The sequence below is a fragment of the Pelecanus crispus genome, chromosome 2, assembly GCF_030463565.1.
Source record: "Pelecanus crispus isolate bPelCri1 chromosome 2, bPelCri1.pri, whole genome shotgun sequence".
In the NCBI taxonomy this organism is placed as follows: Eukaryota; Metazoa; Chordata; class Aves; order Pelecaniformes; family Pelecanidae; genus Pelecanus; species Pelecanus crispus.
Genome location: NC_134644.1, coordinates 160950269 through 160966059, shown reverse-complemented (window position 1 = coordinate 160966059; position 15791 = coordinate 160950269). Strand labels below are relative to the sequence as shown.

The window sequence follows — 15791 nt, the reverse complement described above, 5'->3', positions numbered from 1 at the left end:
CTCAGTCATTCTGTTAAGGATTCAGTTACTTCAGAGAACTATTCATCGTATTGATGGAATGACTTTTAAAAATTTAAAATAAAAAGAAAAGTATTAATGTACTGTCAGTGGTGCATTGGTGCTTTCTATTAGGTAAGCTTGGCGTTCACGCGATAGCGGCGCTGTCGATGGCCAGCTGAAAGCATAAGTACACAGCGGGTTTTTTGCTGCTGGCATTTACTGAGAGGCCACAGGGATGTTCTGGGGCAGCTCGTTCGGACGCACCTGCTGGAGTTACAGTGCTTTCCCTGTTGCTTATACTTATATACAGAAGGCATTAAAAAAAAAAAAAGAGCAGAAACTTCTGCTCATGCTTCTGCATTCAAGGAGTGAGGCCAATGTATGCCTTGTTTATCTTACAAATGGTTATGGAAAAAAAGATGGTTTTCATCCCTCCTACTATAATTCTTAACTTAGTGGCCCGAATAGAAAAGCTAACTGCAGGAATTTAAGCCTGTTCTTTCAGTCTGACCCGAGGTATGGCACACCAGCCTCATGGAAATCCTAAAAAGGGGTATTCTAGAGTTTCACTCTTTTCACAAAATACTGACCGTAAATGGATCAGAGTTTGTATAGCAGCTTCACCATTAGAAAGACTTGGATACTTATTGGAACATACATATATGTTACTGGAAAAATGTGATATAAGGTGTTTGTTAAAAAAAAAAGAAAAGAAAATAAAGCTGATCCGATTGTGTTCAGGGAAGCAGACTGGTGTTTCCTAAGAGTCTTGCTCTTTAAGTGGAACTAGCATCTCTCTTAAGGTACTTTATAAATCAGAACACAACTCTTGATGCCCTAAGTAAATCACTACCATGAACACCATTAGAACCAGTCTTTTCTAAATAACAGAACAAGTGTTTTCTCTTTCTGCAGAAGGTAAGTATTCCTTCTTCCCACCAGACATGGGAGCGCACTCCATCCAGCTCTTTGCATTTGGGAGCACTGCTGATCTGAAGTAGAGGTTGATCTGATTTCCATCTGCAGGACTTCTCAATGCCCTCTTACTCATGTTTAAAAGTTAATTGGAGTTTCTTTGGTTTCAGTGGAAGCACAATCGGAGCCTAAATAAACGATGGGCTCCAGGTTGTTACACTATCACCGATTTGTACATTTATCTTATTTTTCAAAAGAGTCAAACTGGCAGGTTTATAACTAGCTGTTGACTAGGGCTATTTATTATCTATATACACTATTACTATAGTATATATTGTATATTACTATATATATAACACACTACTACTGTATTTACTATTATTATAAAGTAATTGGGAATCATACCTAAAATGGACACTTTTGAATTCAGTGGTGACTTTGATTTTAAACAGCAGATATTAACACTATACTAGCAAAATTTTGAGAAACTCAGCCTGCTTGATATAAGCAAACCCCTAGATTAACCAGGGCAAAAGTATAGTTTAAAAGCATGAGGGGAAAAACACTAAAACTTTAAGTGACAAAGATTACAACTGCTTGTAAACACATCAGCTACTTTTTTTCACATAGGATTAGCTTTTCAGTTTGTTTCCTTTATCAGAATTTCTGTGCTTGCATAAATAATTAGAGGCATTAGAAAACAAATCCCAAGGGAGAACTGTGAATTTGGAAAAGCGAGTTTGCAAATTTGGAAAAGCATTCGTACCCAAGTTAAGTTCTGTGGTAGCCCAGCGATATTCATCATGCAATTGCTGTAATGTTAGAAGTAATCATATCACCAAGTAATCATCGCAACCACATCGGTGTTGTCTTACCCCGATCTCGTATAAGCACATAACATGGATTATGGGTAAACCATAAATGAGTATTGGGGAACGTGACTTAGATCCTGACTTGCAAAAACATGAAAGCAAGTACCCAAAGTATGCATAGGGCAGACTGGATTTTGGGTTCAGCAGCCGCAAGGAAATAATCTGAAGTTCAGAAGCAAAGGGTGATGTTAGGTTCCGTATCACAGAAGTTACAACATGTTAGCTGAGCCGTGGGAACTCTTAGTGTGGGGTTTTTGAACTACGACAGATGTAAGATAATTTGGTTTAGCACCGTTACGGTAGACCAGGTCAAATTATTTTGCATGCTTTTTTGTAGGTTAAGAGCACGGACAAGGACAGTTATCACAGCTCAAATGGGGCAGAGTGTTATTAAGCCATGATAATAAACCAGCTATCACTTAGCCTAAAAAAACCCCAACATAATAACAAAGAACAAATGAGACACAGGCAGCATTGTATTAGTTCAGCACTGGGAATCATGCAAACAAACAATACATCAAAATGCTTATGTTTCCCTAACTGCTTTCCTGCTGATTATTTCAGGCCAGCCTTTGAGTCTACAGAATTAATTAAAATAATAACCATTGGGTTCTACTCAAAGTAGAAATAAGATAGTATCTAAATCCAGGGCTTACTATGGCCACCACAGAGAGCTAAGGGGAGGAATGAGAAAGTAATAAAAAATCATTTTAAAAAGCACCTTTTTATAGAAGCCCTTCTACAGATACATGAAGATAGTTTTTCATCAAGAACACCAGTTAAGGAATACTAATTACTTTCCTGAAAGGGATTTTTTTTTGCTCATGGCAGCTAGCTTCAAGTATTTTATGAAATGTAGAGTTTCTGTAATTTTGCTTATCAACTTACACATAATTTATTAATGACAAAGTTTTTGTAATTACAAGTATATAAGCCCCCCCCCCCCCCCCCAAATTAAGTAGGAAATAAAACTTTCAGTGGCTTGCTTTAGTATTTGGACAAAATACCAGCATTCAGGGTGAAGATATGAGATTATAACTTAGGGCTTTTCTCTCTCTGTTTGGACGTAGAGACTTTTTACTCAATATTAGATGTAAAGGAAGATTAATGTCTTCCTTAATTTCTTGTTTTCTGTATTGAAGGCAAAGAAATGTGAGCCATACACATTAACACATTGGAGCAATTTCGTGCATGCGCTTATTAAATAATTATTTAAATATCTACCTTCATTGCATTTCTATTTCATCAAATCAGTTCAACCTGGATGCTATGGATGTGTGGCATTTTGCAGACAAATGTAACCCCACTCCTAAGTAGTTGTGTTTGTCCTGGGCTAGGGCCCACGGTACTCCCTAGCCTACGGTCACAGTAAAACAGCCACGTAGCTTTCCTGTTGCCGCTCAGAGCGCTGTTGAAACAAGCACACACCCACGTATACAAGATCTGGTAGAGTTCAGGAGAACACACATTGGAACAAAGGTACAGAAGACTTAAATGCAAGATCCTGTTAGACGGGAAAAACCTCCTTAGGGCTCGGCTTTACACAAAATAGAATTAAGCAAAGAATAATGTCACAAAATCAGGAAGGCTCTTTAGAGAATGAGTAGATTTCACAGTATCAAGTCTAACCTACACATGGTTTAGTTCAACTACTTTTTCATAATATTAAATTTTGTTCATATTAGTATTGCTTAATCCATTTTTCTTCCAGAAGAATATAGCAAACAATAACACTGCATCTCTTATCAATTTTAATCACGTTAGTTTATACAACGAATAGGAAATCCTTACCCTGAAAGCTGTAAAATGTATTTGTTGTGGTAGGAACTTCTCATCTCAGCATAATAGTAACTTGAATAATTACACTGGTACAAGCCAGGTACATGCCTGAGACTTAAGTAAACTGAGGCCAAATTTAGTATTTTACTGTGCTTGCAACTCAGGTAGAACTTCTTCTTTCCATTACATTTCATCAAGCACGCCAGCTCTTTCACAGCGCTCACAATCATCGTTACTGCTATCATTTTGATTTTCTCATCCCCCATGAAAAGAAATCTCAGAACGCTGTTACGAATTGTTTCAAAGAAGTGTTACAAAGAGTACACCTGAAATTATACCGGAAATTCAGCTTGTAAAACAATGATCCTTTCTTTAATGGGACCTTGCATCAAGTTTCAAAAGATATGCTTTTTTTTCCCCTTTGTACTACAACACAGAGATAATTGTGACTCAAATTCTGTTTGCTTTCACCTGCAGAATAGGAACTGTTCTTATTTATTCTATAAAATGTCAACAATTGATGCTGTAAACAGCTGTTTATACAACAGCAAGTAGTAATAAACAGAACAGAGGTCTTCACACAAAAGCGTAAAACAAAGTAGTTTTGTTATTAAATCTGGTGGGTTTTTTATTCACATTAAAAACAAATACATGGGTTGAAAAACATACAAAGCTTTATCAAACCAAGTCAAGCTATATTCCTTTTAACAATGAAACATAATAAATACACATATAAAATAAACCCTCTTTTCATTTGAATTTTTTAAAAAATAAAAACTTCCAGTATAAAAAGTTTCAAAACATGCTATTGTGCTTGAGAATTGAGCCTATGTCAGTACACTGACCAAAGTCCTTCTGGTGTGCAGATATGTGTGTGCATGTGTTAGGCAGTATAATGCTTTTCTTATCATCGGAAGTGCTTGCTCTCCACACTTTCTAGGAAGGTGTGAGTAGCATCCATGCTGTAACTTTATGTGCCAGTCTTCTCCAAAACCCATTCAATCACCTGGGAAAATACAGGAGAAAACCAGTGATTGACATAACTCCAGTTCTTGAAAACAACTTAAGAACATCTCATACACTTTATCAATTCTTTCTTTTATCACCACCTGTGTGGTGTTTACTAAACAGGATTTAAAAGTAATCCATTCAAAAGGAGAAAGAGTTGTTAATAAAATAAGATACAGTGTTACCAAAGAACTGTCTTTAATCTTACAGAATGCCTCATCTTTAGAAAAAGGCATTTTTAGATCCCCTGAATTGAGCTACTTCACCCCACTCTCTCCATGTACTAGCACCCTGTTAGGTGCACACACAGTGCTAAACAGCTAGCATTTCCAGCACAAAAAATTCCTAAAGCTGTAAAAGAAAGGATAAAGAATAAATTGTACACTGCTCTATCTGCCACCATTATTACTGCTGTTTCCCAAACAGATAGTCGTTCAGACAACCGATTGTCCTGGGCAATTATATTTTTTATAAGGTAGTTTCAAAATATTCTCTAGTACAGGGAGAGGTGGCCAGCTTAAAAGATCCCCAATTTTAATGCCTCTTTGCCAACAGCAAACGTACATAAAACTAGCAGCTGGCCTCCCCAGACAAAGATGGTGGTGAGAAACAGTTATCAGCACAATGTCCCAGTTCAACACCAAACATCACAACCCATGTAGTTTTTTAAACCTTATGATCTGTAGGAAGCAATTCACAAGAGAACACAGTACACAACACAATAAATACTGCTCCTATAGAATAAATTCTGTGGGGATCTAGCAGTTTTCCTTAAGAGTTTGGGTTTTCTTGTTTAACTACCCCAGTCCAAATCCTTCCATTTAATTTATGATTTTGAAAACTGTCCTGTAATGCACCATACCTTTTTTTTTTTAAAAAACATCATAGAGTCACTTCAGCATGTTTTTCAGAATTTAAAACAGAGTTACTTAATTTCTGGAGTACCGGAGTATTTACTCCTGTCACTTGCTCTGCACTACTGTTCATGTAAGTCCCACCTTACATACAAATAAGCTCATCTGATATCCCTTGTGCTTAGAGTTATTCCCAAGCTTAAAATTACTAATTTTCATGGCTTCTTTTAAGAAATTTATTTCCTTTTATAGATCCCTTTATTGCCTCCTAACCTTTGAAAAGGAATGCAAGGAAAGAATTCCCTAATGATCCAGGCTTCTCTCAAATGAAGAAAAAACTCATCTCTCCTTTTTTTTTTTTTTCCCCAGTGATGTGGAAACATTTATTGCCTTCATTTCCATTTCTCACTGTGACACATCATATTGGCAGCTATAACTATAATACCATCTAAAACCTGAATATATGCAACTGGAAATTTTGCTATGGGACTACTGATTGAGAGAAAGTTTTTGTGAGATCAGACAGTGAAACAAGACCCACAGCCATAGGAATGCATCGCTTCATCTCTTAAAGCTGTGGATTAAACCATCCTACAGCCAAGCTGCCACAGCTACATTTAGCCTTGGCTAGTTACAGGAACAAATAAAGAAATGGTCTTACCTGTTTAGCATTGTTATTTGCCGTTTTCTTCATTTCATCAAGAAGTCCTCTAGAAGTTTTAAGATCCTAAATATGAAACACAAAGCCACAGAAATTAGCAAACTCATATGCTCACTCTAATTTGGATTATAAGAGCCCTAATAATCAGGGGCAGTGTTACCCTTTTATCACCTTGTTCAGAACCACAGAAGAATTATTTGACTTTGTGGTTTGTTTTGTTGTTTTGTTTTTTTTTTTTTAAAAAAAAAAAAATCTAAATCTATACCAATGGCTTGCAGCTTTCCCTACAGCTGTCCAAACCTAGTACTCAAGTGTATGATTGAGTCACACTTTTCCTAGCCTTCTGCACACTTCCAGTATATTTTTTTCTTAAATGATATTCAAAGTTCTTGCACTCTTGATAGAAATCTTATTTCTATATAAACATGGAAATTAGCTGTGCGCTTAGACTGCAATACAGAGTTCTAGTAAAGAACAGTGAAGAGAACATTGAGAAAGAAAATCAGTGCAAGAAAGGAAAAACCTTGAGTGGCTTGTCTGTTTTGCAGTCCAGTTAGCCCAACCTAATCCAGTCTCTTAAACAAAGCAAACACATAACTTTGCCTAAAGAGAAAGGAAAACTAAGAAAATTCATTTACTACTTGTCTCCAAAGGAAAATGATACATATGATATCATGCTTCTGAAGTACGCAGCACAGAAAAGGATTCAAAGGGCTCCTACAGACTTGGGGCTGCAAGACAGTTCATGAGAACTAAATCCTGCTACACCTCTCTCTAGATCAGCTTTCCGCAGGACAGGATCACTGCAGTACTCTTCCTTTTGCTCTTCTGCTTGGAATGGAACTGTGAACCCATCTGATTTGCACTGCTCACTCATCCCTACATGCAGCTCTTTCTGATTTTCGATTAGAAGATCTTCCTTCAGGGCATATTTCTGGGAGATTTTGGGAGTGCTTACAGAATGACTGCGCAACTGTGTTCTAATTATTTAAGAAGTTGGTGCTCATCAGCAAGATGGTCTAATTGTGTAAGCATTCAGCCCTCTTCAACTGCAACTTCATTTAGCTTAAATCACCTTTACTGAAGTTGACTAAACCGACTTAGTTCACAAATAGTGGTAGGCTGAACATATACAAATGAACAGTAACAGCAGCTCAGCTTGTGAGCAATAGCTTTTAAACACCCTGTACAGTAATTTAACTCAGTTTTATCCCCAGACTAAGTAACATGGGCTCAAGCATTGACTCACAAAGTATCCTAGGTATTGTGGAAAGAATTCTTATCTCCTCTTAAAAATGAGGCTGATGCAATTCTACATGGTGTTGCCAAGTCAGTATGTGTTAGTTGTGCACATTTACAATGCATTTACAAGGACTTCTGTGAGCAGGTCAGGGAACTGGAATTTCTGAGTCAGTTTGTAAGCTACCTATTGAGCGAATCGCCTTAGAACAAGGGAGAAGCTGAGCTGTCACAGCTATGGCTGGGAGATAGCTGCAATATAGTATAAGCGTGACCTTACCTAACAGACCACCACTTTAACATGTTATCTTCCATAAAAGACTACTGCTTTATAAGGTTTAAAAACAAATAAACAACCACCAAAATATACTGTAAAACTAGGTTCTGCATTTCACAAGTCCAAAGGTTTATGCACACACTCTACACACTACTAACACACCACTAGGAAATATTAGCTTAATCAGGTCTGAATATTCCACAGTCCATCTCAAGTTTTATTCAGCAATGGATTCACTTAACTAAGAACAAACAACTGTAAGAGCATGTCTTCTAGTTACCTTTAAGTAGAACTTTGATATCTCAAATAGACGCTGGCTGCATGATGCAAAGCACTTGTGATCCTCTGCAATTCCATGTTTTTGAAGAGTCTTAGCAACCACCTCCTTCAGCATCTTGGAAACAAGAGAAACACACTCAAAAGTTCATCCAATTATTGGCATGAAAAATTGTCATAGGGAAGGAAAAAAAAAAGAAATAGAACACCTGATCTTTTTTGATCTTGCCTCTGTATTTAATCCATTAGCCAAATGCCCTCAACCCACTGACCCAATTTGGGCAGAGTTATTTAACAATCTATTTCCATTTCCTTCATCTCAAAAATTAAGGAAGTGCTTACATGTCAAAGCAATGTAAAGGATGAGTGAATATTCACACGGGACTTGGAAGACAAAAAAAAAATTGATAATGGTTTGGGCTTTCTCTTCTCCAAAGTACTGTGTGTATATATATAAACAAACTTTTCTTTATATTGATATTTCCTTGCTTGACACACCCATATTAAAAAAAAAAAAAAAAATCAGACTCTACGGTCAGATCACAAAATTTACTCTGACATTCTTTATATCAGAGATGTTTAAACTTTGCTGTAGGTCTGAATGAGTCACACCAATTTACGCTTACGTGGGTCATCCCAGCTTGTCTTTGACAGTACGACAGCAACATTCATGCAGTGTCCTCTCTAGCACCCTGGGATTAATTTAAAATTAGTATCACTAAGCCAGAAACAGTTTTGTGTAGTGTATTTTAAATGTGTCATTCCTAATATAACAGCTATTAATCAAACATTATTGCACCAAAGTATTAAAATTTAATCTCAATTAATGGACTTATACAACTACTGGAATATCTATTTATTCTCAGAATAGTTTGTTCTTCCACAATGGCTTTGGCCCTTCCAGCACAGATATTTCTTTGGTGCTTTTAGGTTTTATATTAATTTTCTACATTTCACAACTCCTATTCATTGATATCCATTCCCACCTTTTTTATTCCTAATTGTTACCTCTCTCAGCCTTAATTCCCTGGGCATGATATAATACCCCTTACATACTTTTTCACTCCTTGCTTCTGCAGCACTCTCAGTGCCTTCAGGATTCACTTACACAAGTGAACAGAATGAAATTTAATAATAACAAATAGAGGTGAACACAATTCACTTTGAGTTAAAAAATTTTTAAAAAATCAAGTCACATGGAAAGAAGTTAAGCGGATGCTTTTTCACTAAGCAAACAACATAGACCTTTACCCTTGTATGTTTCTGGGATCTCGATTCCTTAGCTGGCTTTGAAGTCTCAGATTCCGTCACACTTACACGACTTGCTGAGCCAACCTTAGTGGTTACTTTTTGGGGCTGACCAGGCTGTTTCAATGGCATCGAAGCTAAAGAAACTGATCTTTCAGAGCGCTTCCTCGTTACAGCAACTGTGTAGTGACTCCCACTACTTCCGCTTGCCTGAGAGAGGAGGGAATCTGTACTCTCAGATTTGGTTAGCCTGGAAAGAAAAAAAAAAAAAAAAAAAGTAAAAATTAGATTATGTAACGACTCTTTTGGTGCTTTTGTTTCTGCTACAGAGGCTGCTGCTAAGAGTATTAACTGTACCTTCTTGCAAACAGCATACGATTTTATTATGCAACATTTTTTGTATTAGAAGAACACTTTACTGACTGATTTGGTCTCTGATACGTAGAACCATTGTATCTCTCATTAAAAAAGTCTAGAAATGAACTGAAGAAACAAGATAACTAAGAAAAGAAACTCTTTGGAAGAAGGGGTAGTTCTGCATATGGACCCTTCATCTAAATAGCTAGGAAGAGCAGAATTTGCTGGCTTCCAGTCTCAGGCTAAGACAAAACTTCTTGAAACTAATTTCTTTTGGCCCTACAGGAATGACACAACTCTAGCTATGGGAAGTCGGGCGTTACAATTCTACTGGAACACTGTAATGCTTGATCCTTCAACTGTAAGAGCGTTAGTAATTGAAACTCCAATTTATGAAGTGCTAAGTATAATCGCATCTTCTTTTCTAACTGTTCAGTAAGCCGCAAAAGATATGGATACTCCTAAAACCATACCTCTGTTAAAGGCTTGCTGCGATTAGATTGCAAAGGGTATTAAACTGAAAAGAAGGAAGAAGTGAAGTATTACAGCAAAAAGTGAATTCAGAAGTAGTGTTACATGGCAGTTATTTTTTATTGACGCAAAGAGCTTGCATCTTCAGAGTGACGACAAGGTACAAAGGGAAGTCTTAAAAACTAGACTTCCAGAGAAGACTTTAATAAACAAGGCTGACAATAAGTTTGAATTTCGGTAGGTCATCTCATACCAGCAGTCCTTTGGATTAGGATTTCAATTATTCTGTTTGTACAGTGCTTGGCTTTCTAAACCTTTAGTGGTTTGTTTGTATTGCAACAGCACTGACAGTTTCGGTCCTAGATGAGGCTATCTGTCATCTTTTCAAAGGCACTTGAGACTTTGCAGGATACAATCCCAAATCTCTTAAATAAAAGGTGCCTGTGCTGCATGGTTTTGATTAATCTAATGCTATCAATGAGAGGTCACACTTGAGAAAAAAAAAAAATGAACTGACAGAAGAGGATTAAACAACTAGAACATTTGTCTAGATAGCTTCACTAAAAACATTTTGAGATGAAAGAAAAGATGCATTTCACAAGAGACTACTGAAATATTTCATGCTAAGGATTTATTTTATTCAGTGCATTACCTTTTCTTGGGATAAAAGCAATCCAAATCTTTTGATCTGCATTTTAGCCTTGATGCCTCCGTTTTGAATTCACTTTGTAAAGACTCTCCATCAGGGACACTTCCAGGCTCTGACAAGACTGCAGGAGATGGGAGAGGGCTCAAGACAACTGGCACCGGGCAGCACTCTTTGGTGCAAGTAGTCTGAGTTTCGTAGCGAATAAGACGAGTTTGAAGTTCAGCATATCCCACATCTCTCTCTAAGGATCTTCTGTTATCTAGACAATATCTAAAATTGCAATTGGTGAGAAACCTGTGACAGAAAGTCTCTACTTTATTACAATCAGAAAAAAAACAGAACGACATCCTTTTGACTATCATATAAGCTCCCAAACTTTTTTTGTTTGGACTGGTGTGTTGTTCTGAAAGATACTTAAAACAGCCCAGTAAATTAACACGTCTGATGGCTTTAGCTATATTTAAGACTAACTCCAACAAAGAAGCTGAATTGATTGCAAGTTATGAGTACTTCAGGAATCCCAAAATGAAACGATACTGACATAATTTTAGGAAGAGCCAGGCTGTGCCAAAAATTAAGTTGCTGTGAGATTGTATTAATTGAGTGTAAGTATGGGGAAGACAGGGCATGGTGTTTTAAATGCTATTTAGTACAGGTTCTTTGCTAACTGCACTCTTTGGAAATGCAACCTTTAGTTTTGTCTGAGATAAGTACTCCTATATGAGAGATTCATATTTTTTAAGTGCTAAGAATACAAGAGTGTCACTGAACAAGCACAAGCTTCCCAGCTTCCTATTGATTACAAAGAGTAAGTGGTTTAATCAACCAAATCAAAAGAAGAAACCATATTAACGGTGGAGTTGAAAGAAAACAAATGAACAGTGCTAACTCAGTGAAACATACTCATGAGATTACAACAATACAAAATGCATCTTAACTAACTTTTCTCTTGTGTAAATGGATTTCCAAGATTTCTTGCAAGAAACCAATGTTTCATTGCCCAATAAAACTTACATTACCTCTACTGCAGGGAAAGACAACAGTATTATCCAATATTATTCCGTCCTTTTCTTAAGCATTCTGAATAACGTGAGCTATCTCTCAGCGCACCCCCCAAACCACTTAGCAATGTTTCCTACTCTTAGGAACACTAGACATATTCTTTACTTTTGTCTCTTAACACAGAGTCACATTAAATTGCTAGATCTGATTTTCCACTTTCTTCAGAGTATTTTCATATTCAGGGAGAAACTCACTTTTCTAATAACAGATGAGGGAATCCATTTCTACAGTTGAGTAAGACTTTCCACTAGAAATAAATTCATTATCTGATAAGAGCAAGTTCTCTTAAGTTACAAATTTCAAGGTATTTAATTTTCCTTATTTATATTCGCAGTCCCTTGAGTAATCACATCCCCTGCAAAGATAAAAATCTTTTTATCTTTATACGTTAAATTGCTATTTTACTCACTCTGCTTTAACAGCAATTACTTTCTCTTTGCAACACAGGATTCAAGTGTTTGGCACAGGTTCGTTACACCAGAAATTTGATTTAATCATAACTGCTACTCCTGGTTTTGTTGACAAGACTTTACTTCCAAATATAAATACAGCAGCAAGGCAGATGAAAACTGTGATCACAACTGTATGGTACAAAACACATGTGCTCCAGAAGGCCGTATGATACTGTTGCTACAATATATTCTGGTTGTACAGCTGGAGGTTCTTCCCTTTCACACTAGTTTCTACCATCTCACTCTACTGCCTCCCTCCCTTATTGCTAGCACGTTCCCCTTGTAACATTAATATGCCAGGGTCTCCCTCCTCTCCGCAATATCCAGGCCTCCCTGTGGCCTCTACCTGTCGTATTTTGCTGTAAGAAGAGGCAGCACAAGCCGTGCTGTGCCTAATTTGAATCCCCATGCACACTCCCTGCTAAGGTCACACATGTCAGCAAGCTACCACATATCAACAGACAACAGCCAAGAGCTTTCTTTCCACACCAGGGAGGACAAATCTGCATTTCTCCTATCTACCCAGTTGCCTCTCTGTGCCTTTTGTTACAAATCTAAAAAGGCTAACAGGCTCATGAGTTACCACTTAGACAAAGAGAAGGAACAGATAGCTGAACAGATAGAACGTCTGCTTCACTTCCATAGAGAATGTGGCTAAAATTACCAGATAGTAAACATCGGCTTAACCAAACTATTTGTGCAGCTGATAGGAAACAAATACCAGCAGTATCATTAGTCACATTCTGATAATCTGAAAATGTGATTTTAGGAGACGGCAGAAATTTGTATGAAGACTGAACTGCCTACACTTGGTACCCACTGCATTTCTTAATATATACTGCGTTAAGACTAAGAGTCTGTCTATACAGAAGAGTTATGCTGAATTATCTGCTCTAGCATTTGTGTATGTCTTTTTCCTCTTCTCCTCAATGACAATATTTCTATTTTTCTAAACAACTTTTATACAGCTATATATATATGGTGTTTGCCCATCTGAAGCTTTGACAAATAACTAGTGCTGGCTGTCTGCAGTCCTAACCATATTGATCCTTTTGAAGCGTCTTACCACTAACACTTGCCTGCTGGTGTTGTCTTCAGGTTCCCTGAACATACAGGTAGTTTCACAGCAGGTCTCATAAGCCTCATGACTATTAGTCTGAAAGTGCCTATAATTTAATATCAAAGTAGAAACTATGTATGTCGTTCACTCATGTGCTGCTCCAGGGACTTGATATGTACTAATGAACCCTCTTCCCCTTGCCACTTCTAATTCTGAATTAAAATTTTCAGGGACACTAAGAATAGCTACAGCAGTACAATTCCTTAAATGTTTTTACATTACCATTAAGGCAGGAGTGTTGCAATTTAAACCGGTGAGTAAAATACAGGTAAGAAAGTGAGAGGTGGCATGTGCAAAATTGTTCCAACGAAGGAAAAGGATACATAAAGTTTTCCATAATTAACGTTCATGTTGCTTGAAATGTTTCTAATTATACCTGGACTGGAAGCTGAAAAATAATTTTGGGAAAGAAGCCAGGAAACTTACTCAAGTCCATGATAATGGCATCCAGCTGCCTTTTCAAAAGGCAAACCTCTGAGTTTCCGAGGAGTAAGCTCTGGTGTCAAAAGGAATGCGTTTTCACTGAAAGGAAAAAAATACAGATCGATTTTAACTAGTTACAGTCAGGATAAATTATACTCCCAGAAGTCAGAAACAAATGCCTTGACATACGAAGACCAAAACAGCATGTCTTGTAGCTAAGCCCCTGGGGTACAGCATCAATGGAAAATTAAATCCTTGTTGAAGTGAGAATTTAAGTTCAACTAACTAATACCTACTGAGCTATTATTATTACAGAAGCTCTTAGACATTTCAACCAGTTTAGAGGTCACTGCTCCAAATAATTTATGAATAAAACCAGGCAACTATAATCCCATTTCACACTAGGGCACCTGAGTAGTAGAATGAACTGAGAAGAACTGGGAACTGATCTCCCATGTCTCAATCCAGTGCTATCATCAGTGAATTCCTTCCCTTTAGCTTCAAGTTGTTGTCTCACCTAACAGTCACCTTTCCCAGGTTTTATAACTAACCGCTTGTCTCCTGTGATACTTGAATTCCAGCTAGTAACTCTCTGCAACTAAATCATATGAATGTATTTGAAAGTATTTCAACAGAATAAGCCATAGCAAGACAGACAGAAACAGCTTGCTGCCAGATCCTAGCACATCCTGTAAAGTCACATCCCAATTATCTCTAAAGAAGGGAAGAGACAAAGGCAAGGTGTAGCAGTATCTGAAACGTACACATTGCTTCAAGTTTTATTCACATAGGCTGTATCTGCACCATTACCACTGGAAAAATTATCTGGGAAAACCATCCAGGAAAGATGTGATACTGAATCTAGCAAGATGGTCATTTAGAAAGACTGTCAGTCAAAACTCTAATCTATCAAACCTCTATTTAAGATCAAACATGGAAAACAAGTGAAAACTCTCTAATTCATCAGCCTCTCATAAAATCTCTTCCTTCTTCTGTTGGTCAGGAAAATCTTTGGGTCTGTAGTCACTGTGCTTGAACATCTACTGTGCAAAGCTGCTAATTATTCCGGAGAATAGTCAGAGCACCTGCTGGGGGTGGGGGGAGAGGAGTACAGAGTTCTGCTGGACACAGCAGTAACAGCAACCTGGTAGGTCAGAAAGTGAATGGTTCACCATCTCCCAGACAACAATCTAGCTATAGATTTTCATAGGTTTTCTGGTTTCTTTTTGGATGAAGCAGAATACATCTGTACAGTATAAGTCATTGTCAGACCTTGTAGCCTTCAAGCAAAAACATTTAGTCTGCCTTATTATCTAGTATCTTGGTTTTGGCTTTATACTTCCCTTAGATATCCAAGATCTCTAAGTATTATGAGAGAGACTCACATTACAGTCATGTACTACAAAGCAAAGATTTAATCATCATACTTTTTCATAATAATGGCAGAAACCCAAGCAAACTGGGGCAAACCCCCTCAAACTCAGACTTCACTCAGCTATAGCTCAAAGCAAATCGTTCAAGAGAATCAAAGTATTCTGTGCTATAAAGCTTCCCTGGAGGCTTTTGAAAAAAATCAGAAATTAAAAAAAAAAAAAAAAATTTTGTAGTGAACAAATTATTCACTCTTTCCCACACAACTAATTGGAATGAAAATATTTTACATTATAGCCAAAATCCTAAATCATTCGCACTCATTAACTAACAACTCTGTAGGAGACTCTCAACCTTCACTGCATATTTTCTAACTTGCTTGAATTCTCCACTCAGAACATCTTCAAGTTACTTTCAAAACTCCAATAAGTATCTTACAGAAGTCTCTAAAATTCTACAGAATCTTTCCTTCTCACAAGCCCTCTTAATTTATTACACATAATGAAGTTTAAAAAAAGGATTGAGGGCTGTATCCAATAATTCCATTATACATTCTATTATTCAACATTAAAAGGTCAACAAATATAACTCTAGTGACTGCAAAGATTGTCTTGCTTACCTAGCAATCTATGACACACTGCACAAATAGCATAGGCTCTGCTTCTACAAACACTGTCTGACTCTTGTATAGGTTGGCCTTACTCTAACAGATGTTCAGATCCTGAAAATTACTCCATTAAATCCTTGTATCAATCTT

At 37.1% G+C, this 15791-nt stretch overlaps 1 protein-coding gene across 1 annotated transcript in view; it reads right to left on the bottom strand.

Annotated features, from left to right (window-relative positions):
• Positions 1-4536: 4536 nt before the first annotated feature.
• Positions 4537-15791, bottom strand: part of MTBP (MDM2 binding protein) — a 31043-nt gene continuing 19788 nt past the window's right edge. The window contains exons 17-22 of the mRNA XM_075705078.1: positions 13667-13762; positions 10610-10876; positions 9133-9379; positions 7886-7999; positions 6090-6155; positions 4537-4572 (exon numbers count right to left, since the gene is read on the bottom strand). Coding sequence (XP_075561193.1) covers positions 4537-4572; positions 6090-6155; positions 7886-7999; positions 9133-9379; positions 10610-10876; positions 13667-13762 — 826 coding nt within the window. The remainder of the gene's footprint in view (positions 4573-6089; positions 6156-7885; positions 8000-9132; positions 9380-10609; positions 10877-13666; positions 13763-15791) is intronic.